This window comes from Vanessa cardui, chromosome 5 (genome assembly GCF_905220365.1).
Source record: "Vanessa cardui chromosome 5, ilVanCard2.1, whole genome shotgun sequence".
Lineage (NCBI taxonomy): Eukaryota > Metazoa > Arthropoda > Insecta > Lepidoptera > Nymphalidae > Vanessa > Vanessa cardui.
In genome coordinates, this window is record NC_061127.1 from 324,219 (window position 1) to 348,849 (window position 24,631).

General features: G+C 36.1%; 3 protein-coding genes across 3 annotated transcripts in view; 1 reads left to right on the forward strand and 2 right to left on the reverse strand.

The window, feature by feature from the left end:
- Positions 1-100: 100 nt before the first annotated feature.
- Positions 101-14,815, reverse strand: LOC124529875 (protein snakeskin). The gene is made up of 4 exons (XM_047103809.1): positions 14,637-14,815; positions 1,878-2,074; positions 1,488-1,617; positions 101-500 (listed from the first exon to the last, which is right to left on the reverse strand). Exons 1-4 carry the CDS (start codon positions 14,685-14,687, stop codon positions 405-407), a joined length of 474 nt encoding a protein of 157 aa, XP_046959765.1. The 5' UTR covers positions 14,688-14,815; the 3' UTR covers positions 101-404.
- A 1,293-nt stretch (positions 14,816-16,108) lies between these two features.
- LOC124529873 (adenylosuccinate lyase) lies at positions 16,109-18,110 on the forward strand. The gene is made up of 2 exons (XM_047103804.1): positions 16,109-16,400; positions 16,938-18,110. Exons 1-2 carry the CDS (start codon positions 16,216-16,218, stop codon positions 17,950-17,952), a joined length of 1,200 nt encoding a protein of 399 aa, XP_046959760.1. The 5' UTR covers positions 16,109-16,215; the 3' UTR covers positions 17,953-18,110.
- Positions 18,028-24,631, reverse strand: part of LOC124529872 — a 45,905-nt gene continuing 39,301 nt past the window's right edge. Inside the window, exons 8-9 of the mRNA XM_047103803.1 lie at positions 23,895-24,107; positions 18,028-23,439 (exon numbers count right to left, since the gene is read on the reverse strand). Of these exons, the coding sequence (XP_046959759.1) occupies positions 18,389-23,439; positions 23,895-24,107 (5,264 nt within the window). The 3' untranslated portion in view covers positions 18,028-18,388. The remainder of the gene's footprint in view (positions 23,440-23,894; positions 24,108-24,631) is intronic.

Here is a 24,631-nt window from a genome sequence, read left to right on the forward strand (position 1 = left end):
CCATCGCTTCCTTGGTCGTCCTCTTACTCTATATCCATTATTAATAAAATCAATGAATAATATAACATATGGATAAATATTATTAAATAAAACAAAACAATTGGTTAAATTAAATTTATTTAAAATAAAAATAAGCACATATAAAATATGAATTCATCGATATAACATCAAAAAACTAATCCTTAACTAAATTAATATAGAGGTGGGAAATATATTAAAATCTTCGGAGAGCTGTTTGGAAAATGCGTGAAACGTGAAAGTTTAGAATACAATAAGTGTAACCTAACCTTATAGGTTGATGGGTACTGACCTTATGTTTTAAAGAGTTAATCGTTATAACTACAGAAATAAATGGCGCTTATTTAAAACTTAGTTATTAAACAAATAAATCTATGTTATTAAGATTACATTTCCTTCGTGAAATGTATGACGGACAGCGCCGTATCGAGGAGATATACCGCGCCCTGGATGACACATAATGCACCGACCGCTAATCCAACCTGAAATAAATAAAAGTGTTAATTTGTACGTGTTTGTCTTCAATCTTACGACCATCTGCGTTTAAATAACTTTTCTATTTAATCTATAAACACACGAATGGAAGGCATCAGAACGCTGTCAGCAGCTTAAACATATAATGGCTAGGACTTTCCATTGAAAGTTGTGGGTTAACATGAGGGCAAGCAAGTTTCATGTGTTTACTTAGTAATTTTTGGTGATTAATAACCATCACCAGGAACCCTGTGTTGGATATAATCCTTTCTATCTGCAATAATATCTTGACTCCATAAATCCTACTAACAACTAAACAATGGGGTGGAGTTATCTTCAGGTCTTCTCCTCAAAAGGAGAGGATGCTCTTTTGGCTAGCAGTGGGACATTATTAAGTATTAGATATTAACGGACAGTTACTTTACATTATTCCTATACTAACTAGAATGTACTTATGTTTAAATAAATGAAATTCTGATCATAAAAAGCAACGATTGGGCAAAAACAGCATAAAGATATGATTTTTTTTCTGTGTTAGAAGACTATATACCGGCAATGTTAGAAAGGGGTTTTATTTCTAGTAATCCTTCAAATACTTGTAATTAGAATCTAGTATGTAATTAATCCGGTTCGTATATCAAATGCATATATGAGTTAATATATTTATTACAACCTCGAAGAAATATGTATCTTTCGAACTTCTGAAATATGACATACATATATTTTATACGTAATAGAACGATATAAGTTACTCTAATATTTCATAATTTCTATCAAAGTTGCAGCCAATCACAACGATCGATGGAATTGTGCGTGTGCGCAGCTAAACTCCTTATTCCCTCGCTTAAACCTTACAAAAATATTGAAGACACAAGATCAATGATCATTCCGACATACTGGAGTATGCTATCCTTAAATTTCCGGGCTCAAGAGCACTTGAGAACCACTTTCAGCCACGTCACATTTGCAATAGGGCACTTGAGCACCAAATTTACCTGTTTTTCGGCAAAAACGAATTGGAACTGGTGTTCTCCCTGGTATCCACCCCAGTAGTGCAGCGCGACCGCGCCCACCGCGATCCACATGAACACACCGATGAAGTTCATCACGATTTCGGACAGAGCTCTGAAGAAAAACGTAATATTTTTAACATTTGCTCTTATTTTACTGTCCGCAGCATCTAAAGCATATATAAATAAAGAACCTTGATGTCTAGGATCAAAAATCAATCCATAAAATAAACTGATCGATGATTTAGTTCAAACATACCAATTGAAACTTATTTAACTAAAATTGATCCTTATCAAAAGTTATTTACTAAGTTTCTATTGGTATTTTTGGTGATAGTTAATTAAGACTTGAAGTAAAGAAAAAAAAACACTAACCTCTTGTGCTCAGTAGTGCCGAAGAGGAATGTGACGATTTGCACGAGTGTGTAAATGAGATAGCCCACAATCACACCGGAGGCCACGATTTCAGCATCAGGGTTCTTTTCCTCGTTGAGGTTCCACGTGCCTCCAACTCCCAGGAACTCTCCATTGTATCCAGTACGATAGAGCACCAAGATCACGATGTTGAGTACCTGATACAGACAATCAACATAAAACCGATTTAATGAAATGCCTTTAGATCGAATTCCTGATCATAATGAACTTTTGGGTATCACGTGACTGAATATTTACGTAAGTCTGTTTAATCGAAAGTCGGAAGTCAGGATGTTTGATGAATCTTTTAAAATTAGTCACTTTTCGATATGAGTTCACAAACAACAATTTGTTACCAGAAATCTTATCAAATGATCTCATAGGAATGAAATTTATTAGTATTTTCTTGCTATGCATGAAACGTATGGTCGTTATAGATAACAATAAGAACTCTATGCGACTGTTTATAAGAATTACATTAGGTTGTATCTAAACGTATCTTGATAAGGATATCGACTAGATAATACAACTTGAAATGAACCTAATGCTATACCATATTGTCTTGCTTTAATTACCTATTGTCCGTCGCCCTCAGATACACCAAACAATCAGCCGACGTATTATGATGTTCGATTGCGTCGTTACCATTGCTGAGATAACCTTATATGTTACAACAAAACACTTCGTCGTAGCAACGCAAAGTAAATTGTTTTCATAACGCGTAGTGCTTGTAAATAATTCGATGTAAGTTATTCATTAAGCATTTATTATTAAAATAAAAATCTTGACCTAGTCGTAATTGTGTTGTACACAGATTGTGTATCTGACTATTTTCAGGCATAACACATTGCATAGTAGCGTAGTGTCACATGATATAACTTATTTTAATTTAGCTATTGTCTACAAAAGAACCAGCTGATATTTTTTTGGATGTATTTCAAATATTCAAAGTAAAGTCTTCTCGTGTAATTCTCGTTTGTGATACCGTGACCTACGACATTTGACGCTGTGTGATCCATCTGTCGAAGTACCGGAGGTATTTCATACTACTACATACATACAAACATATATACCTTTATCTATATCTTTCGTTCTCTGCTATGTGACTTACGGGTCAAACTTAGTTATGCATTAAACATAAGGGTTACTTTACTTTACTTTAGTTTTCTTTGTAATTTATTGTACACCAAACAAAGGAAATAAATAAATACAACATGGATCTAGACTTAATAAAAGAGGCGTACAATTCGACCTTACCTTACCTCTCTACATAGCGATCTCTTCTAGGCAAACAGTGTTAAACAGTGGTTAGGATAGTTCATAGAATATGAGGTGGGTGGTGATAAAATAATTAATAAAAAAATAATATAAGGTCTGTTACAATCTTATTGGTGGCATTTCTAAACAACATTCATAGTACATTTACAATTTTTTTCTAGCAATTATCGTCCAAATTATATCATCATGAAAGTATTGCTTCTAAAGAATGGAAAAATTATCTCACACAATTAAATATAAACAATAATTCCTCCTTAAGGTACAGATAAATAAACCCACTTACGTATATATTTAAAGGACTTTTTGCATTACTAATGCTACTCTAATTAGCACTCGTAATATCGACGAACTGGCCACAAGGAACAAATTAGTTAATTAATAAAATTACTCATGTGCAGGTCAAAAGTCAACGCTTCCATTCATCTCAAGGAAGGCGTGCCACAGAGCAATGAATATAGAGTCTGTATTAGGTTTACTTGATACTGAGATCAAAATTTTCGAATATTTATATGTGTTATTTACGAGTACACTTATTTCTTACATTCACACTACAGCCTTTTTTATTTTTATAAATAACCAAAATGTAGACAGTACATATTTATGTATAATCTGTTATTACATACATATACATATGTATTTACAATACACCCAATATTAACATTTTATCTTCTCGGCAAATGTTTTGGTACCATCTGACAGGTACTGTGTGCGTTCATTGGTCAAATCAAATAGTGTGTGCTTCCTTGTTTTCCTTTTACAGATTTTTCCTTTTCCCACAGATAACAAAAAACGAGAGGAAATATGTACATTTTTTATATTAGTTAAATATCAATAGTTTCTCAGATATTTCAACTTGGTATATTAAAAAATTGTTGACTATTTAATTTCCCGGTGATGTCATTCTGTTAATATAATAATATAAATAAATAAAAATAATAATTACAATAATTGAATAGTATAATTTAGCCTATGAGTAATTGCATTGTTTTTCACAAACAAGGGGATTTATTTAACGTAATAAGAAGTCTATGGAGGAAGAGTTATGAAAGACATTTTTTTGTATCTTACTCTAATAATGAGTTATACTTCATACAGTAATATTTAACATATCTAACGCTAACGATATTGTAGCCAACTCCACACCGACTTTCTAAACATCGTTCACTGAATATGGTCTGCTGTAAAATGCCTCCTTGATATGTATGAATATAATATGATCTGATAGGTATGAGTGTTTGCATTTAAATTGGCTAAACGCTACTGTTTAAGCATTGATCTTAGATAAATTATATTTAAAACATCTTAATACAACATAAAACCTTACAAAAGTTACACAAGTTTCAAACCCATGTATTGAACATATGCGTAATTTTTCCCACAATTACGGCATAAGCATATGTTATGCTAACTCCTATCCGTAGCATATTTTTCAATTCTTCCTATTCCAATTCAATATTTAATTAACAATCATAAATGTTAACAAAAGTTTTTTAACATTATTAAGCAAAATTACTAAAACGACAAATAAAAATTTTGTTAAGAAATCACAACTTTCACTGTCAATCAAATTTTTTACAACCAAGTTTTCATCGGTCTGGCAAAGAGCCGCAACATTCTGCCAAATCCTTTTTCGCTGTGTTATAAAATTAAATATAAATTTAACCGCCAAAATAAATGTAACGAGGACAAACCGCTAATTGTTTGATGATTCCGATTTGTCAATTAATTTAATATAAAAACTAATATCGAAATAATTATTATTACGCAGCCTTGATTAAGTGAAAATTTATAGTAATCGATTAATTCTAAATAAAGTAACAAATTACGCGGAAAATTGTTTTTGAAATAATTATACGATATTGATTATAATTATAGCAATAAACTAAATTATTACTTACTACAAAACATTATATTTCAACAAAATGATTTATGTGTTCCAAATTTCATTAAAAGGCAAGATACTAAAATCACTTTAAGTAATTGGTACCGTTTAAAAATCAGTTAAAGGAAACTGCATCCTTCTGTAAATTTTCACTCATAATGTTTAGCTATTTTACTCTTGATTAAATAAACTGTAAGCAATTATAAATTACCAATGTGAATTACAAATACTTTTTTTTCGGTCGATAAATCGAAGAAAAAATTATCCCGCCTAAAAGTTTGATTGAGGTTCCTTAAAGTTTCTTTAAACATTTTTACACGTTTTTCCATTCTAAAAATATATATCATAATGTATATTATCGACATAATTATAAAAATGGTTTTATATATAAAGACGTTATGTCGATATGGATCGACATAACGTCTTTATATTTTAGTTAAGAAAAGGTATTGAAATTGATTACATTTTATCATAAATAACAGGTACCAGTGAAAGACGGTTCTTCTGGGTGGAATCAAAGTACACAATGAACGAAATAAAGGCTTGGACTCTAATTTAACATGACAAACCTCATTCGTGTATGTATGAATACATACATAATAATTATTTTCAAAATTAAAAATAAAAATATTATTATGAATTTGCATGAAAAGTTTTTTTCTCATTTATTGATTTTACTAAAGCTGTCAACAGCTACCCAAAAGAAGAACTGTTTTACCTTTGCCTATTTGAATGTAAGTATTTATAGATTATCCGTGTCGAGAGAATCGTTTGCAATCTAGACACATATGTATATGTCTGGTTATTGCATACTCTGTGCGGCAGCTGATAGCATAACAGTTATCACAATACCAAGCTTTAATTGTCGCCGACGCGATGCTGGGATCAAACAATAATGAATATTGATTACTTCCTCGTCAAATCAAAGCCGATATATGACTGTTTAATAAGAAGCCAGTTGCTTCCTAATTTAGTAATAAATTAGCGACATGCCCCGGCTTGGTGTGCGGGTGCAATGCTGATACTAAATATGCTACAGAATTTGTTTGTTTACGACATCACATTAGAAAGTCCTAAAATAGTCAGCGTTTCTTTAGAATATTGTCTATATATTATATACAAAATCCTTCCTTCCGAAACACTTTCTATAAAAAAACCGCATTAAAATCCGTTACGTAATTTCAAAGATCTAGGCATAGACACATAGGGATAGACAGTGGTATGGGACTTTGTTTTATACTATGTACTATGAAAAGATAATGTGTTTTTTATTTTATAACAACAACAACAACAGCCTGTAAATTCCCACTGCTGGGCTAAAGGCCTCGTCTCCCTGAGAAGGTTTGAAACATATTCCACCACGCTGTTCCAATGCGCGTTGGTGGAATACACATGTGGCAGAATTTCTATGAAATTTGTCACATGCAGGTTTCCTCATGATGTTTTCCTTCACCGCTGAGCACGAGATGAATTATAAAGACAAATTAAGCACATGAAGCAGCGGTGCTTGCCTGGGTTTGAACCCGCAATCATCGGTTAAGATGCACGCGTCGTAACCACTGGGCCATCCGACCTCCTCCGATTTTATAAACCAATACTAATTTTAGATTTTTTTTCGTTTTACCCTGGCCCGGGAAAATATACCCACAGTCTGCACTCCAATCAATCGCAGGTAAAGCCGCGGACAGGTGTTAGTATTATGGTCCTGTTAGATGCGTGTCGCAGTTTCACCCACTTTCAATTAAGACTTGACGTGACAAGCGTTCAAATTCTTTTTTTTTAATTAAAATATATTACTTCTATTACTTGTAAATAAATTACAAAAATGCAATCTTAAATATTAAACATTATATAAATATTACAATTTGTTTTAATACGTTATCTAGTAGTATTTATAAAAACACACTCAATAAATACCCAATATATTCTATATACGAATTTTAAGATGTTTTAGTTTTGTATTTTAAATTATTGAAGTGCCCTAATATTAAACTTTAGTGTCGCATTTCAGTCAGTTTCCGATGCAAAAACATAACTTTTTCATTTGTGTCAAGTGTGATCCAAATATCCAACAAACTGATTGTATTATGTGTTCTCGTGGTCTACTTACTAAGATCTAACCTTCATTGTATGTTAGATGACAAGTCATCTATAATTTAAACGAAATATTTCACAACAAGATACGATACAGATAAGCGAAATTCCGCTGATCTGATAAGGATTCAACGCAAACACTATAACGGAAATTACATTTATTAGCAGCAAGTGCTGTAATTACTCATCGAGAGAGGTTACTCATGCGCCGTGGATATGAATTGCGAAACTAACTAACCACAGATTCGTAATCACATACATTTATGCAACCATACGATTCACCATACTCGAAGAGTCACCATCAATCGGAAAGGATGGCATAAAACCATAGAAAATAATTAATTAAGACGGTTACTATTTAGTAGCGAATAAAAGAAATTTCAAACACATAGAAATTGACTTATTTATATATGACGGCGACTGCGATATATCAACGGCAGGCTCGTCATCAGTAGGATCTTTTGGTATAGGGTTCATGGGTCTCGGGCAATTAATTACAAAGATGACAATTCTTGTGTTGTATAATCCAATTATTATAGTTGCGTGAACCAACGGTCCCGTTTGGAAGGCCCGAACTGTATCTCTTTATCTTTAATAAAACGTAGCTTCAGATGTAACGTTCTCGAAAAACAAGAATGCTAAGCCTGTGACAGTTGTCCCTTCAAAACGATTCCGATCACGTGACTCATGTCACGGCGTTCACACCCCACAGATATAACAAAATGAGTAAGTTAATAATTATTCATTATCGACGACACGGCCAATCTGACGAGTCACACGTCCTCGTGTGTATTTGTATCTGGCAACAAAACAAAATACAGCTGTAGTCATCTCTTAGCTCGGCTTACCTGACCATATAGAAAAATAGCTCATAATTAAGTCACATCAGAAAGGATACCACAAGTTAGATTAAAACTCCAATTAACTTTACAAAATCATAGTAATTATTTAATACACCAAGTATTGACAACAACACACAGTACTAGCACTTCTTGCCAGTAAGTCTGAGACGACAGAGGGGTCAATAACAATCCTTCTCTGTGTTAAGATCAATAACGTATGGGACAGTACCAGTCCTTCTCTCTGGTACGTATACCCAAGTCTAACATAAGTGGGCAGTATCAGTCCTTCTCACTGATAAGCCCCAAACACGATATACATTACCAGTCCTTCTCACTGGTAAGCTATAGCCTTACTTTGTGTAATAATTTACTAGTTTGTACTGGTGGATGGGCCTTCACCCGCATCCTCTATATCTAACTCTTCACTTAATACGTCTAATTCACTCGGAACTTGATCTTGTGGCATCTTTCTTATGCGATCATGGGCATACTTGTATGTCCTATTACCAGTTAAAGACTTTAAAACATACCGGTCACCTTCAAGTAGCTCAATTATTTTAAAAGGACCTTTATACTTAGGATCAAGCTTCACTTGATTCCGTTCTTCATTTTTTATTAGAACTAAATCACCAACAACATATTTTACTAATTTTGCCTTATTTTTATCAAAACGGGACTTCTCATATTTGGCGCTCTTTTCTATATTCCATACCGCTTGTTCTCTCACATTTGCTATATCAACTACATTCTCATTATCATCTGCACACAAAAGATTTAGGGGTCTTCCTACCTTACCTATCAAAAGTTCTAAAGGACTCGATTTCGTTATACGGTTAACAGTGCAGTTTAACGCTAACTGAATTTCCTTTAAACTATCTTGCCACGACCTATCTGACGTTTCAACAGACGTCAACATACCCTTTAACGTTCCCATTACCCTCTCAGCTTGTCCGTTAGCACGACTAGAGCCTGTAGCAATTAAATGCAAAGCAATACAATGAGATTCACAAAAGTCTTTAAAGTCTTTACTTGCAAAGCAACGACCTTGATCGGCTATTAGGCGACTAGGAGCACCGAAGAGGGAAATACTAGATTTGAGTGCTTTGATCATACTCGGTGTATCAATCCGCAATGTATGATACAACAAAACAAACTTTGTAAAGGCATCTACGAAAACGATAATGTATTCTCTCGTGTCATTTTTACCACTAAGTTTTCCTGTTATGTCCACATGTAAAGTATGCCATGGTATGCATACCTTCGGTATGGGATGAAGTTCGGCCTGTACCCTGCCAGAGCTAGATTTTGATACCTTGCATGTGATACAATTGTCTACAAATTTACGCACATATTTCGACATGTGATCAAACCAGTAATGATAGTAAAGTTTCTCAAGCGTCTTTTCCCAACCAAGATGCATAACTGCCTCGTGAATATGATTCACTACAGACCAACGAAACGCACGCGGCACGACAGGTAGGCAGCGAGTGCGGTTATTTCTCTGAATCTTGCGAAATAATACACCAGAACGTATCTCGTAAGTTTTAGCATCATCAGCTGGTAAATCGTTATTTTGAAGCTTTAAAACAATAGACTGAATTTCTGAGTCACGAATTTGTTCTGCTAAAAGCCAATTTTCGGACAAAGTTGCAATATCGACTCGTTTTTGCTCAATCTTTTGGGCTTTAACCTCTGAAGTTGTAGAGAGTGGATTTCGAGATAAAAAATCTACATGACTCATTAATTTACCGGGTCTATAAATTATTTCAAAATCAAATGCCTGAAGAAAAGCCCACCATCGGTGTACTCTAGGCGTCAAATCGAGTTTATTAAAAGAGCTTTTTAAGGAGTTGCAGTCAGTTACAATGGTAAAATGACGTCCTTGTAAGTAATGTCGAAAATGTTTTACAGCATTCACCACGGCCAAGGTTTCTAACTCATAAGAGTGATACTTTGACTCGGCTTTCGTGGTGCGCATGCTAAAGTATTCGACCACATGTAATCTATCGTCTTTTTGAAAGAGGATACCACCATAACCTTCCGCACTGGCATCTGTATGCAATTCCGTGGGGAGATCAGGATTAAAAATCATAAGAACTGGCTTATTTGTTAGAAGAAAAGTAATTTGCACTCGAATTTTCTCATGTTCTGGCTTCCAAACAAACAACTTAGAGGAAACGAGATGAAAAAGAGGGGTCATAATTTGAGAAAAACCAGAAATAAATTTTCTAAAATAAGAGGCAAGGCCAATGAATTGCCTGAGTTGATGAACATTTTCAGGTGGTGGTAACTTGGTAAGAGCCTCGACTTTTCTTGGATTAGGCCTCACTTCACCAGCTGTTATATCATACCCAAGAAACTCTACGCGACGTTTTAAAAAGGAACATTTCGAAATATTAAGTGAAAAACCAGCCTTAGTCAGAGCTGTCAAAACCTCACGTAACCGTTCTAAGCCTTCTTTTTCGTCTAGTGACGGAATTAAAATATCATCCATGTAAAGGATCGCGTATGAATATACTAAGTTACCTAAGGCATTTGATGCTGCACGTTGGAAAACACTTGGCGCGTTTCGTAAACCGAAAGGCATTGTGAGATACTCATATTGGCCATCTGGGGTAACGAAAGCAGTACGTTCAATACTTTCGACACTTACGGGTATAAGATTAAACCCACTTGCACAATCTAGGCAGGAGAAGAAATAAGCCCCAGACAGTCTTGCAATCAAGTCAGAAATTAAAGGCAGTGGGAAGCGATCAGGTACAGTATTTCTATTTAATTCTCGATAATCCACACACATACGATCACTACCATCACGCTTTTTTACCAATAAAATAGGGCTTGAAAAGGGAGAACAACTAGGACGAATAATTTTTGCTTGTAACAAATCGTTAATTATGGTACGCACAACCTGCCTTTCACCTGGACTTAATCGGTACGGACGACGTTGAACAACAACATTTGGATTTATCAAACGAATATTTAATTCACCAGTTGTAACACGCGTTTTTGGCAACCCGTCAACAAACGAATCGGAAAAATCATTTAACAACATTACTAATTTTTGTTTATTTTCCAAGGAAATATCTGAATTTACGTTATGCAAATTAAAACTTAAAGGTACTTCACAAAAATCAACTTCTTTAAACTTTGTAATTGTTAAACAAGTATCTGTCATCGTAATGGTATAACCTAGTTTTAGAATATCGCGACCTATCATAACGTCTTGCCTTAAGGCGTTATCGGGCAAAATGTGAAATAAAATTGACAAACAATTCCCATTAATAACAACGTCACTTTGAATTTGTTCGGTACAACAAAGCGTTGAGTTACCAATGCCGGTAATATGAACAGAGGCATGATAACGTGTGCCTAAAAATTTACTAGCTACACTAAGTTTTATGAGAGAACATTCGGCACCGGAATCGAAGTAAAATGAGTACGACTCACCGGAGTGTTCTAGTTGGCCCGTCACGCCTTGTATCTCACAATAGTCCACACGACGCTGTGGTAGTGCTCCGCCTATACCAGCCTTTCCATTTGTGCTGCTATATAGTCCACACGACGCTGTGGTAGTGCTCCGCCTATACCAGCCTTTCCATTTGTGCTGCTATTATTGCGAGGGCCGAAGTTTGAACAGTTTGTTGCGATGTGTCCTTTTTCGCCACAAGAGAAGCAAATTACGTTTTTCTTTATGTTAGGAACGGCTATCGACGAAGAGCTTGTGGATGCACCTCGAGATTGACCTGCATTAAACTTTCTTTTGCGACAGTCAATCAACTTATGACCCACGTTACCACAATAATTGCATGTCAAAGGTTCTGATGTTGAAGATTTGAAACGTTTGTTATCTGACACTTTGTTGTGACGATCATGTTGGTTGCGTTTCAAATAAGAAAATGACTTCATTTCTTGCAGCAACTTGCTTCTGTTGGAAATTTCGGTGGTGCATGCCAGACGATGAAGTGTAGTGTCAAATTGTGAGGTATGTGCAAGTACAAACGATACAGCAATTTCCTCAGCAGTCAGGTTTTTCCATTTCGCTATTAGTGACGTCATCAATCGACTTGCATATGCAGCCATACACTCGCCTTCTTTTGGACGACCGTTGTGGATATTTATAAGAGCTGCTGCAACGGTTTCAGTACTATCATAACGAGCAAGAAACACTTCCTTAAAATAAGTCCACGTCATACCAGAGTGTGATACTTGTGACAGCCACGAAGAAGCACTGCCTTTCAAGGACTTGCTGAGCGCAATGATCAAGGCACCTCCTTCCAACGCTTGTTCTGCCATACAAATATCAATAGTCGAACACCAGGCACGTGCATCAGCATCATTAGAGTCAGGATTGAACTCTGGGAGTGTTGGTACGGCTTGACGTGATTTCATAACTTCAATAAGCTGCGCCATATTCCGTTGTTGAAGTTCAAACATCATCTGCCATTGGCTTTCATGGGTAGTTGGTGGTTGCGATGCCCGAGTGTATCCCACTTCTGATGACGGCGACTGCGATATATCAACGGCAGGCTCGTCATCAGTAGGATCTTTTGGTATAGGGTTCATGGGTCTCGGGCAATTAATTACAAAGATGACAATTCTTGTGTTGTATAATCCAATTATTATAGTTGCGTGAACCAACGGTCCCGTTTGGAAGGCCCGAACTGTATCTCTTTATCTTTAATAAAACGTAGCTTCAGATGTAACGTTCTCGAAAAACAAGAATGCTAAGCCTGTGACAGTTGTCCCTTCAAAACGATTCCGATCACGTGACTCATGTCACGGCGTTCACACCCCACAGATATAACAAAATGAGTAAGTTAATAATTATTCATTATCGACGACATATATTTATAAGTAACAGCTTGCAAAAATATATTAAATCATGAGTAGGTTTTTATAACATAGAAGCAATCGGCGCATGCGCTTTAAAACATATTCCTTTTTCCTTTACTATTCTTACCTCTTTTTGACGACATTTTACTCCTGATACAAATTTATGTTTACTCTGTAAGTGTAATGAATGAGCTGAGTGAATCAAAATAACGTAGTGTAATAAACTCCACACCTTATCAATAAAAAGAAGACCTTTCTCCATCAGTACAATATTTATTGGCTAACAAGTTAAAATCGTAAACGCACCATACACAGTTTTTCGTTGAAGTCATGTTAATTATAAAAAGTAGTTCTTTTAGATTTTAGTGAGGCATTTGAATAGTTTGATAGTCGCTAATTCAACAAGGCGTGGCGTTATCAAGATGATAAGAAATTGGGCCATAGGGCTTGTCCCATTTATAGCATAAGGCATGAGCTATACAAGGATCATTGTTTATAACGTTTAAGTACTAATACTATTACTATCCTATTTAATGGTCATCAGACACGGGATAACTGATCGTTAAATAATTTATAGGATCGATAGCACTTTTCAATTTTGTTATATGATAATTATATCACTATTATAGGTGAAGTTATTAATTTATTCATTTATTAATGATATCTTACTAATACATGATGATATTGAAATAAATTTTCACATACTAAAATCGATATACTTCACAGAAGTTAAATTCTATATAGTTCTATATGGTCGAGTGGTGAATACACCGGTTTTCATAGGTACGCCACTCCGAGGTCACGGTTTCGATTCCCGGCCGAGTCGATGTAGATTATATTATGTAGATGTATTCTATGTTGTCTTGGGTCTGGGTGTCTTTGGTACCGTCGTTACTTCTGATTTTCCATAACACAAGTGCTTTAGCTACTTATATTGGGATCAGAGTAATGTATGTGATGTTGTCTCATATATATACTTATTCTCATATGAATGAGCACACAGATTATCAATTTTGAATATATACTTTTTCACATTAAAAATGGTGCTAGTGGTCATTGCAAGCCATCAGCCATCGATCACTAGTTATAATTTTAATTTTAGCCAATGAACAATCACTGTGTATTGTTATCACATGTCGAATCAATAAGTAAGTCAATAACGGGCATACGTGAAATAGATGCTTGCTTTTATTGGCTGGAGTCTGGCAAACTTGCCATGACTAATAATAATAATAAAACTCTGTATTCTTATAACATTGATAAACATTCAAGAGTCTTTATCAATATAACCACACCTATATTGTATGAAATATTAATGTGAAATGAATCATTCATTATTGTTGAAATTATTACTATTCCACTATGTATCATATATTTATATAGTTATATATAATATATAGTTTCTGAGTTATGTATAATTCATATAATTGTGATTAAATGTAAGGTCTTTAAATACTATTGGGCCAAGGTCGAGCTCTTCTTTTGAGGTTTAAGATCTAATTGTATCTTTCCAAAACATCAACCCAATAATGTCACATAATCATATATTTATTATTAAATAATGAGATGAATATTTATTGTAACAACTTCTTGCAAAAACTTCTATTCTAAAAGTTATATTTCAACACGACTTGTCACGTTTTTAATCCAGAACGAAATCTGATCCAACTACCGTTATTATAAAACATTCAAGTAACGCTAAAATTGTAATAGTTTTTCGTATTATTTAAAGTATTTAGTAATGGTCTGATCTTATCTGTTGTAATACTAAATAGGTATGGATTTACTTACGATTTTGAATACTTTAACCACAATCGTGGCTATCGTCTGCACAGACACCATTATCACAAAAAACACTCAGGATTCCTTTGAATTCACTCAATAGTTCTTTATATCGATTGCGAGATCACTTTTCTTTTGTTTTCTGTCCGTTTTTGTTAACATATAGCTCGTCACTGGTTGATTTCGTTTATCAGCACCTAGGGCTTATCAGTTGGGTCTAATCTTATCTGTTCAACGAATTAGTAGGACAGGTTGCCTGTGGTGTATTATTTTAGAATTTTCTACAGAATGTGCCACATTTATATGCCAATTTAGTTCACGATACAATTATCGTCAGCAATCCCATTGGATTACTTTATCTGTGCTATATAATTTTAAAAGTAATTATTTCGTCTTTTATGTTACAATATTATAATGACGATTTTTTTTTATTTTATTATAATAGTAACAGCCTCTGAATGTCGCAGAGCTAAGCTAAAATCAGTCTCTTTTTGAGCATAAGGTTTAGAGCATTTTTCGCTACGCTTTTTAGCAGTTTTAGAAATACACAAATGTATATGTAACATATTTGTTCCTATTTATCAATCAAAAAAATCAAAATAAACTTTATTCAAGTAGGGTCTTTTGAATCGTCATTTAACAATTAAGTGAAACTACCATATACCATACCTATAGTATAGGGTTACCTCATATCTTTAAATATTCAATATTTTAATGAAACATTGTCTGTATAAATGATTTAAAACAAAAACAAACAAACAACAGCCTGTAAATTCCCACTGCTGGGCTAAAGGCCTCCCTTTGGGGAGAAGGTTTGGAACATATTCCACCACGCTGTTCCAATGCGGGTTGGTGGAATACACATGTGGCAGAATTTCTATGAAATTTGTCACATGCAGGTTTCCTCACGATGTTTTCCTTCACCGCTGAGCACGAGATGAATTATAAAGACAAATTAAGCACATGAATCAGCGGTGCTTGCCTGGGTTTGAACCCGCAATCATAGGTTAAGATGCGCGCGTTCTTACCACTGGGCCATCTCGACTCATAAATTATTTACTTGATTATATTTAAGAAAATAAGAAACTAATGAAACTGAATATTAATATGATGCTTTCTGATAACTGACTTTTTTACTTCAATAAGAAAATAGTGACGTAAACCGTTTGTTATTTATCTAATTCCACTGATTCAAATTCAACGAAATACTAAATGCTTAATCAGTGTTTATAAACTATATTTATTTATTTATTTATTTCACACACAAGTTTATGTTTACATTATTAAATGCCAGCCCTGAATTCCAAACTAGCTTTCGCTGTGTTTTGGAAGTCAGTTCCTTCCCAGATTTTAGGTTACAAATTGTTTCTTATTATAAAAGTAAAAGGAAAATATATAAAAAAAAAATAATAACAATATTATATTTTAATTTCGACTTATGTCATAATTTCTAAAAAGCTATATTTATAATTTTCAGGAGTTGGGCCTCGACATCTCCAATGAACAGATCGCAGAGCTCGAGTCTGCCGTTCACGACATCGACTTCGCCTCGGCCGCAGAACATGAGAAGAAGGTTCGCCACGATGTGATGGCTCATGTCCACACGCTGGCCGAGCGCTGCCCCCTCGCAGCGCCCATCATCCACCTGGGAGCCACTTCGTGCTACGTCGGCGATAACACCGATCTTATTGTTCTTAAACATGGCTTGGAATTATTAATGCCAAGATTGGCTGCTGTGATAAGCCGTTTGTCGAAGTTTGCCGATGACAATAAGTAAGTTAATTTATTAATTTCTTGCTGAAATTTATGTTTTTCTGTTCACATTTATTCCTTTATGTTCTTAAGGGTGTATTTTGTTAGAAATAACAATGTCACATCTATTTGTGATAAATGTCGATATATTTTGTAACAACAACAGCCTGTAAATTTCCACTGCTGGGCTAAAGGCCTCCTCTCCCTTTGAGGAGAAGGTTTGGAACATATTCCACCACGCTGTTCCAATGTGGGTTGGTGGAATACACATGTGGCAGCATTTCTATGAATTTCATAGAAATTTCATATTTTGTAAGATACATTTAAATTAAAAAATAGTAAATTCCATGTTATTTTTGACAATATTGGCTATTCTCAAAGAATTGCTTTCCAATCGGAGTATTGACAAAATAAAGACCGAACTTTGAAAAAAAAAATGTGGAAAGTGCAATGTCTTAATTCACTGGACTATGAAAATGAAATAAGAAATAGCCGAATTAAATAGTTAATGGAATATATATAGTTAAAACGATACGAATAATTTGTTATATGTTTCAGATCTATACCCATTTTGGGCTTCACGCACTTGCAACCCGCTCAGTTGACAACAGTTGGTAAGCGAGCGTCTCTGTGGCTCAGCGACTTGCTAATGGACGAGCGCGCTTTATCCCGTGCACATGACGATCTCCGTTTCCGCGGAGTGAAGGGTACTACTGGAACCCAAGCCTCGTTTCTACAACTATTCAAAGGCGATAGTGAAAAAGTTAAAGCTCTAGATAAGAGAGTCGCCGAATTAGCTGGATTTGATAAACGATACATCGTAACAGGACAAACGTATTCCAGAAAAGTAGATTTAGAAGTTATATCGGCTTTGTCTGGATTAGGAGCGACGGTGCATAAGATGTGTTCAGATATACGCATCCTGGCTTCACGTAAAGAATTGGAAGAACCTTTCGAGACGTCTCAAATAGGTTCGAGCGCCATGCCCTACAAGAGAAATCCTATGAGATCTGAACGCTGCTGCGCTTTAGCGCGTCATTTGATAACACTTCATGCCAATGCTGCTAATACCCATGCAGTGCAGTGGTTGGAACGTACGTTAGACGACTCAGCTAATCGACGCCTTACATTGGCAGAGGCATTCCTAACTGCTGACGCAACATTGCTCACACTTCTTAACATCTGCCAAGGACTTGTGGTATATCCTAAAGTTTTAGCTCGCCACATAGCTCAAGAACTCCCGTTTATGGCAACCGAAAATATCATAATGGCCATGGTACAAGCTGGAGGTGATCGTCAAGTTTGCCATGAGAAGATTAGAGTTCTCTCTCATGAAGCTGGAGCTGTGGTAAAACAAGAGGGAAAAGATAACGATCTGATTGACCGTGTTAAGAAAGATAAATATTTTGCGCCTATCATACCGCAACTAGAAAATATTTTGGATGCATCCACTTTTATTGGCAGAGCGCCTGAACAAGTTACAGAATTTATCGAAGAAGAAGTAAACCCGATTCTGAAAAAGTATAAAGATGCTTTAGCAGAGGTAGAGAAGCCAGTATCATTAAATATTTAAGATTGTTTTCAATTAATTGACGAAATATTATTAACCATTATAATTGTTAAATGATATGAAATAAAATACAAGACATACATGAATAAATGATATATTTACATTACAGCGTTTACAAACATATACAAATGACTCCACAACTTCACAAAACGTAATATACTAAATGAACTAGACAATGGTAACTTATGTTCAATCAATGCCGAAAGTAATGCTTTGCTTTGCAGTCACAAGCTTCAATAGACCATGAGTAATAAATAACTATGAATTAACATTATAACAATCAAACAAATAAATAAGCCTAGGGAGTTAAAAAATGAGAGACTCAACTTATTAGTAACGCAAATAAAAATTTAAAAATCGTAGGTATTCGTGATCACATCTTATCACAATTTTGATGGCACGTTGAGATTTAAAAGCGTTCATTTGCAATATTACATTTTCAGAGAGCATTTGTGAGTAGTGTGTCGCCTTGGCAGGCCGGTCCCTGGCTGGGCCAGTTACAAGCACCTAAGTTAGGGTCGAAGCTAAGCTGAACCGGGCAATTGAATACATGGAGTGTAAATCTTTGTTTTGTGCAGTCCCATCGACAAGCGTAGAACTTATTACATTGCTTGGGGTGACGGAACAATCCTGCCCTCTTACAATCTATCGAACCTTGTAAGGTCTCATCTCTGCTTCTCCAACCGCCGGGACCGTAACGATCAAAGGCCTGTGAATCGATTTCAGACACCGGCGATTCTGATTCCTGAACGACGTCAGACGAGGCTTCTTCATTCAGTACGATTGTTTTATATGTAGGCGCCACGGTAACATTTTTGACACGAGGCTTAATCCTTACAACTCTTTCAGTTGTTGAAATTATTGGTGTACTCGAAATAACACTCTCGGAATAATCTTTTTGAATAGGTGCTAAAGCAATATTGTCATTGCTGGCTTCCTGGTATTCTTGATAGAAAGAATCGTCGGGTACAATGATAGGGTTAAATGTAGAGGAAACTATCGGCGTAGCAGTGGCTACAGTGTTTAATACAGGGCGTGTTGAAATTCGGCCTGATTTTCTTGTCCAAGCATTGCCACTGATATCTCCACGTTCAGTGTTCTCATAGCCATTGCTGTAATCATCGTTATCGTCTTGGACTGTAGGTCTTTTACCCTTTAGAACTAATACAGGCGATTGACAGCTACAAACTGCGCCTAACTTTCTTACGAGAAGAGGGTTGAAGTCGTTAATTTTTGTAACTACAGCTACTTTAGGCTTTGATTTTCTCCTCACCTCTTGTGTAACCTCGACCAATTCTTGTTGAACGGGTACTGTTGAGTATGATGATTCTTCGCCGTTTGATACTACGACAGATCCAGGTGTACTGTAACCACCCGAAGAAACTAAACCGGCATCGGTTCCAACTGTACCGAATCCGAGTAACTGAGATTTTGCTGTTTCAACAACAATATTTTGTTTTCTTACTGGAGTGGAAACTGTCGATACTACAGACGCAGTGTTATCAATTGACTGTTCTTGATATGGATTGTATCTAATTTTTGAAGCATCGGTGATCTTATACTCAAAACCTTCAACATTTTCTTGAGCAACCTGTTCGACTGGTGGTAAGTATTCTGGAGCTTGATATGCTGTCGTCGATTCTACATATGATTGAGTAGTTGACTTTACTGCTGGTCTTATATATTTTGGCCTCGATACTTTCCTGGCATTGGCTGTGACCTTTATATCCTCTGGTACATAAGTCGATGAAACAATTTGAGGAGGTGAATAGTAATTATCTGATACAACAGGTGCAGAAGTAGTGTAGGCTATAGAAACTAATCCAGCATCAGGTCCAACTGTTCCAAAACCTAATAGATTTGATTTTGCTGTTTCAACAACAATATTCTGTTTTCTCAAAATAGGTGCAGGAGTTGAGGATACAGTAACAGATGGAACACTATAATCTTGATAAGTACTTAGCTTATTATCGGTCTTTTGTGTTTCACCTCCCTGGTTATAACCGTAGCTTTCAAAGCTGACTACCCTAGAATTCGATTCCTCCAATGGAGGCAAATATTCCAGAGTGCTTGATTTAGGCGATGCCGTTGACTGTGTTACGTAAGTGTTATCTGGTGGCAAATACTCAGGGGCATTGAATTTATGTTCTGAGCTAGGGGGTAAATATTCCCTCGTGGTAGTAGTTGAATATGTCCGTGGACGATAAGTAGAGGTCACGACTGGTGTAACAGTGGATACAACGGGTGGCAAATATTCTTCAGCCTTGTATCCTACCTGTATTTCAGGTGATTGATATCCAGCTTGATTGTATTGTGTTGTTTTCGTACCAGGGAATGACGAAAAGTGTACTGATTCTACTATTTGCGATGTATCAGAAATAGACTTAGTATTTGAATATTGTTGAGAGTAGTCTACGGGCTTATAATCATACTGGTCTTGAGAATGTACAATAGAACTTTGTTGATACGCAGTGGGTGCAGGCGTTGAAACAGTATAGGTTTGCTGATATGCCTTCCTTCTAGGAGCTTCATATTCTGTATAATGATCTTCATAAACTAGTGTAGATGGAGTTGTTGAAACGAAGACGACATCTTTTCTTGTTTCATATTGTGTTTTTCCAGTACCTTGAGACTGATGGAATACTTGATGCGATACAGCGCTTGCATCCGAGTATTTTGCAGTATTTGTTGTCTCAATATTACTTTGTATTTCGGGTTGACTGTATGAGTATCCTTCTTGATTTATATATGCTTGTTGTGCCGAACTTTCATACTGAACTGGTTTACTAGCGAAACTTGTTTTAGACTGCTGAATAGGTTTATACGTTTGGGTATATACAGTTGCAGTCGGCTCTGCGTATGAAACTGGAGAAACATTTTCAGTATACTCAAGGATGGGATTTTTATAAATTGATACAGCAGGCTGTTGGTAAGTATATTCAATTGACGGAGTTGGGGTTGTGGATGGAATTCTTTGTCTTTCAACTTTATGAATAGTTTGTTGATTGTGCGATAACGGTCTGTAAGTTGACGTAATGATAGGTGTAGGTGTCGATGACACGATCTTGGTGCTCTCGTAACTGACGGCCGGTTGAGTGTAATCATATCCTGAAAATGATGTACCTTCATAGGCATTGACTTTGTTAGCCTCCACTTTATGAAGTGTCTGTTGACTGAAGGACTGGGGTTGAGATGTAGATTGTGCTGTATAATATCTAGGTTCTTCATAATGAATATCCGAATTGTATTGATATACAGTGGATCCAATATTTGAACCACTAGAGTCTTCACTATGTACTGTCTGTTGACTGTACGATTGAGGTACATAAGTTGGGCTAACATACGTCTTTGGCGTAGATTTCACTGTATATTTCAGGAATGGATTCTCGTAAATGGTTACCGGCTTTGATGAAACCGTTGGACGAACAGTAGATGTAACATATTGCTTTGTGTTAAATCTTTGTACGGTTTGTGAACTGTAACTCTGAGGAGTATAAGAAACAGCAGGAGCTGGTGTGGAGTATTGTGTTACTTTCGCTGCTTCTTCAAACTGAATAATGGGTTGTTTGTATTCATATCCTTGTTCTGAAGTGTCTTGAGAATAGGTGTTCAATTTATTAGTGTCAACAGTATGCAATGTCTGTTGACTGAACGTCTGTGGTTGATAGGTTGATACTATAGGTTGAACAGATAAAGCTGGTTGAGGTGTTGTATATTGGAACACAGTTTGTGGACCATCGTAAGTTACAGCTGTTTTTACTTCACTTTGTCCACTCGTATCAGTGGAAGGTAAATAAGTATTGCTTGCTACGTTGTGAATAGTTTGATGACTTATTGATTGTGCAGTTGGTTGAACATACGTCGAAACTGATGGTCCTGTAGTATAAGCAACTAGTTTTTTAAATGGCTGTTCAGTAACAGGTCTTTGTGTAGAATAATCGAAACCTACAGACTCTACTTTATGTATAGTCTGCTGACTATGTCCAAATCCTTGTGGTTGATATGATACTACCGTGGCCGAGGGTATACCCGTTGCGTATGTAATAGTATTTTCATTAGAAACTGGTTTTGTATAATCATAACCTATGGAATCACTTTGTCCTCCCGATTCAGCATTATATGTTGATGAGTAATCTCTACTTTCGTATTGATAGTTTAATCCTTGGTTATAGTCAGCTCCTTGCACTTGAGCAGTCACATGCTTGATCGGAACAACTGTTGGTTGAACGAACGTGACAGCAGGTTGAGTGTAACCAAAAACTTGTTTTATACTAGTTTTAGGGACTTCTGGTACGTATGTTGTTTTATAAGTAACCGGCAGAGGTGTAGCAGTTGTTGGAACTCCAGATGAAGTCGGTGTAGTTCCCAAGTTGTAACCGTCAAGATTTTGACTATCGGTGCCAACGTGGGTTATAGAGACCTGAGGAACAGCTGCTGTATAACCTTGATGGATAACTTCGTGGCTAAACGATTGACCTTGATAGTTACCTTGGTTTGCATAATCTACATCAACCAAAGAAGTTTTTCCAACTAGTTCAACATTAACTGCTCCTGCTGTTAGAGTATGTGAGTCACCGTTATATGCTTCATCATTTGTGTATTTTCCAGCATCTCCGTTGCTGTAACTGCCGTGGTAAGTAGTAGAAGCAGTACCAGTAGTAACGGTAGATCCACTTGTATATGCTCCTAGTTGACCTTTAGTGCTGTAGAGATTTTGACTTACTGCAGGCCCCTCATTGAACTGAATAGCAGGCTTTGGATATTCGTACCCATGGGATGCACTACCATCTTGGCTATAAGATCCCGCGTCGTTAGTTCCTTTATAACCTCCAACATCGTATTCGCTAGTTTGTTTATATTTGGAATCAACGTGTCCGTAGGGAACTGGAGGTACATCAATGTGTTCATAAGGCTTAGCGCGATCTCCAGCAGGATTGTGGACATAGAAACCAGATGTATCTTTACGGTAATATCCTCTGTTGTATTTTCCGTTGTCGTACGTTGGAGGTGCGCCAGGATACGCATTATTGCCTCTATATTTTCCCGAATTAAATCGTGAAGATGTTTGAGCCGCTCCTGCGCTTAATCTTTGTGCTGAGTTGTATGTTCCTGAAGCGCTGGCCTTGTTGCTAGGCAATCTATAATCATCAAGAATTAACGATCCGCTACTGTATTTATCATTATCATTGTAGTTTGTAGTTTGCACTAAACCTTTGTTAACATTATCAGCGGCTACAATGTTGTAAGAAATACCACTTGATTCTCCTTGTCCTCCTAAAGCTAAATCATCTATTTGATAAGTTCCTGGTCCAGCGAATCCTAAATTAGAGAGCTCTTGGGAAGCGATATAGTTGCCATCGAGGATATCATCTTTACTAAGATATCCGGTTTGAATCCCCACGAGATTATCTAAAGACGCTCCAGATACCAAACTTTGGTGAGCAGCTATGTTGACTGAGTCAGCGGTTTTTCCCTGGAATCCGGTTGCGCCTGTAAGAAAAAAAAAACTATCAGTAATTTCGTTTAAATAAAAATAGCAATCTTCGAAGTTATACACAAATATATAAAGAACCTACTATCAAAATGTCTAGCATATTACATAAATATAAATGTAAATATATAGAGAAAATAAGTTTAAAGACTCAATTAGATCTTAATAATATTTTTGAGCAATCTTTAAATTATATCAATTATTTTTGAATATGTGTTATTTAGCGGGACAGTTGCCTAAGCTTTTATTCTGAGTAGGAAACTTTCATTCATCATCATCATCATCAGCAGCCCATGTTTTTCCACTGCCGGACTTAGAACTCTCCAAATACACGCCACTGTAGTCTTTCTGCGGCTACTCGCATCCAGCTCCTCTCTCATACAGATCTTAATAAAAACAGTATTTCATATTTTCTGGGGCATTAATTACGGGATAAATACATTAACGAAATTACCAGAGAGAGCTCCAGCAGAGAACCCGAACGCCTCCGCCTCGTATCTGGCGATGTTCCCGCAGCCGGGCACCAGCCACGGCCAGTCGCACTTCAGGCGCGCCGCATCGAAGCCGAGACCGAAGGGACAGCGGAACTCATAAGCTGTTAATGGCGCCTTGCCGTGGTCCAGACACGCAAAGAACCAACGACAATTCTCTGGATCTGCGTAGTATCCTGAAAATTACAAAACGAAAATTAGTTAATATTCAATTCTTAATATGAATACGCTTAATTTGTGTTTATAACTCATTTAGTGCTTGATGGTAAAGGAAAATAGTGTGAGGAAACTTGCACGAATCTTATTTCTTGTACACGTAAAGAATAACTAATCTCCACATTAGAACAGTATGCAATAAGCTCCATTCCCTTAAAGGGAAGTGGAGGCCTTAGCCCAACAGGGATACATTTTCAGTCTTACTTAAATGTTAATACATATATCACGCAAAAAATAAATATATTTTATCTACAGTTTGTTTAAAAAAAAAAGCCTAATATACATTTTTTTTTTTTTTTTTTTTTTTTTTTTTATAGCCCTTTATTCCGAACAATTAAGTTATTTGTATGTATATAGTTGTGTTCTTGTTATAAAATGTCCCTCAGTTCGGTGTGTCTTTTGACATAGGCCTCCTCCAACTGCTTCCATTGTACTCTGTCTGTCGCTACTCTGGTCCAGTAAGGTCCCAAGGCAAAGCGAAAAT

Excerpts from the sequence above, each read along its gene's own strand:
- LOC124529873 (XM_047103804.1), top strand. The coding sequence starts at position 16,216 with ATGGCTCATGTCCACACGCTGGCCGAGCGCTGCCCCCTCGCAGCGCCC. Across the intron at positions 16,401-16,937 it reads AAGTTTGCCGATGACAATAA|ATCTATACCCATTTTGGGCT; the intron begins GTAAGTTAATTT and ends TATATGTTTCAG.
- LOC124529875 (XM_047103809.1), bottom strand. The coding sequence starts at position 14,687 with ATGGTGTCTGTGCAGACGATAGCCACGATTGTGGTTAAAGTATTCAAA. Across the intron at positions 1,618-1,877 it reads GGCACTACTGAGCACAAGAG|AGCTCTGTCCGAAATCGTGA; the intron begins GTTAGTGTTTTT and ends GTTTTTCTTCAG. Across the intron at positions 501-1,487 it reads TCGTTTTTGCCGAAAAACAG|GTTGGATTAGCGGTCGGTGC; the intron begins GTAAATTTGGTG and ends TATTTATTTCAG.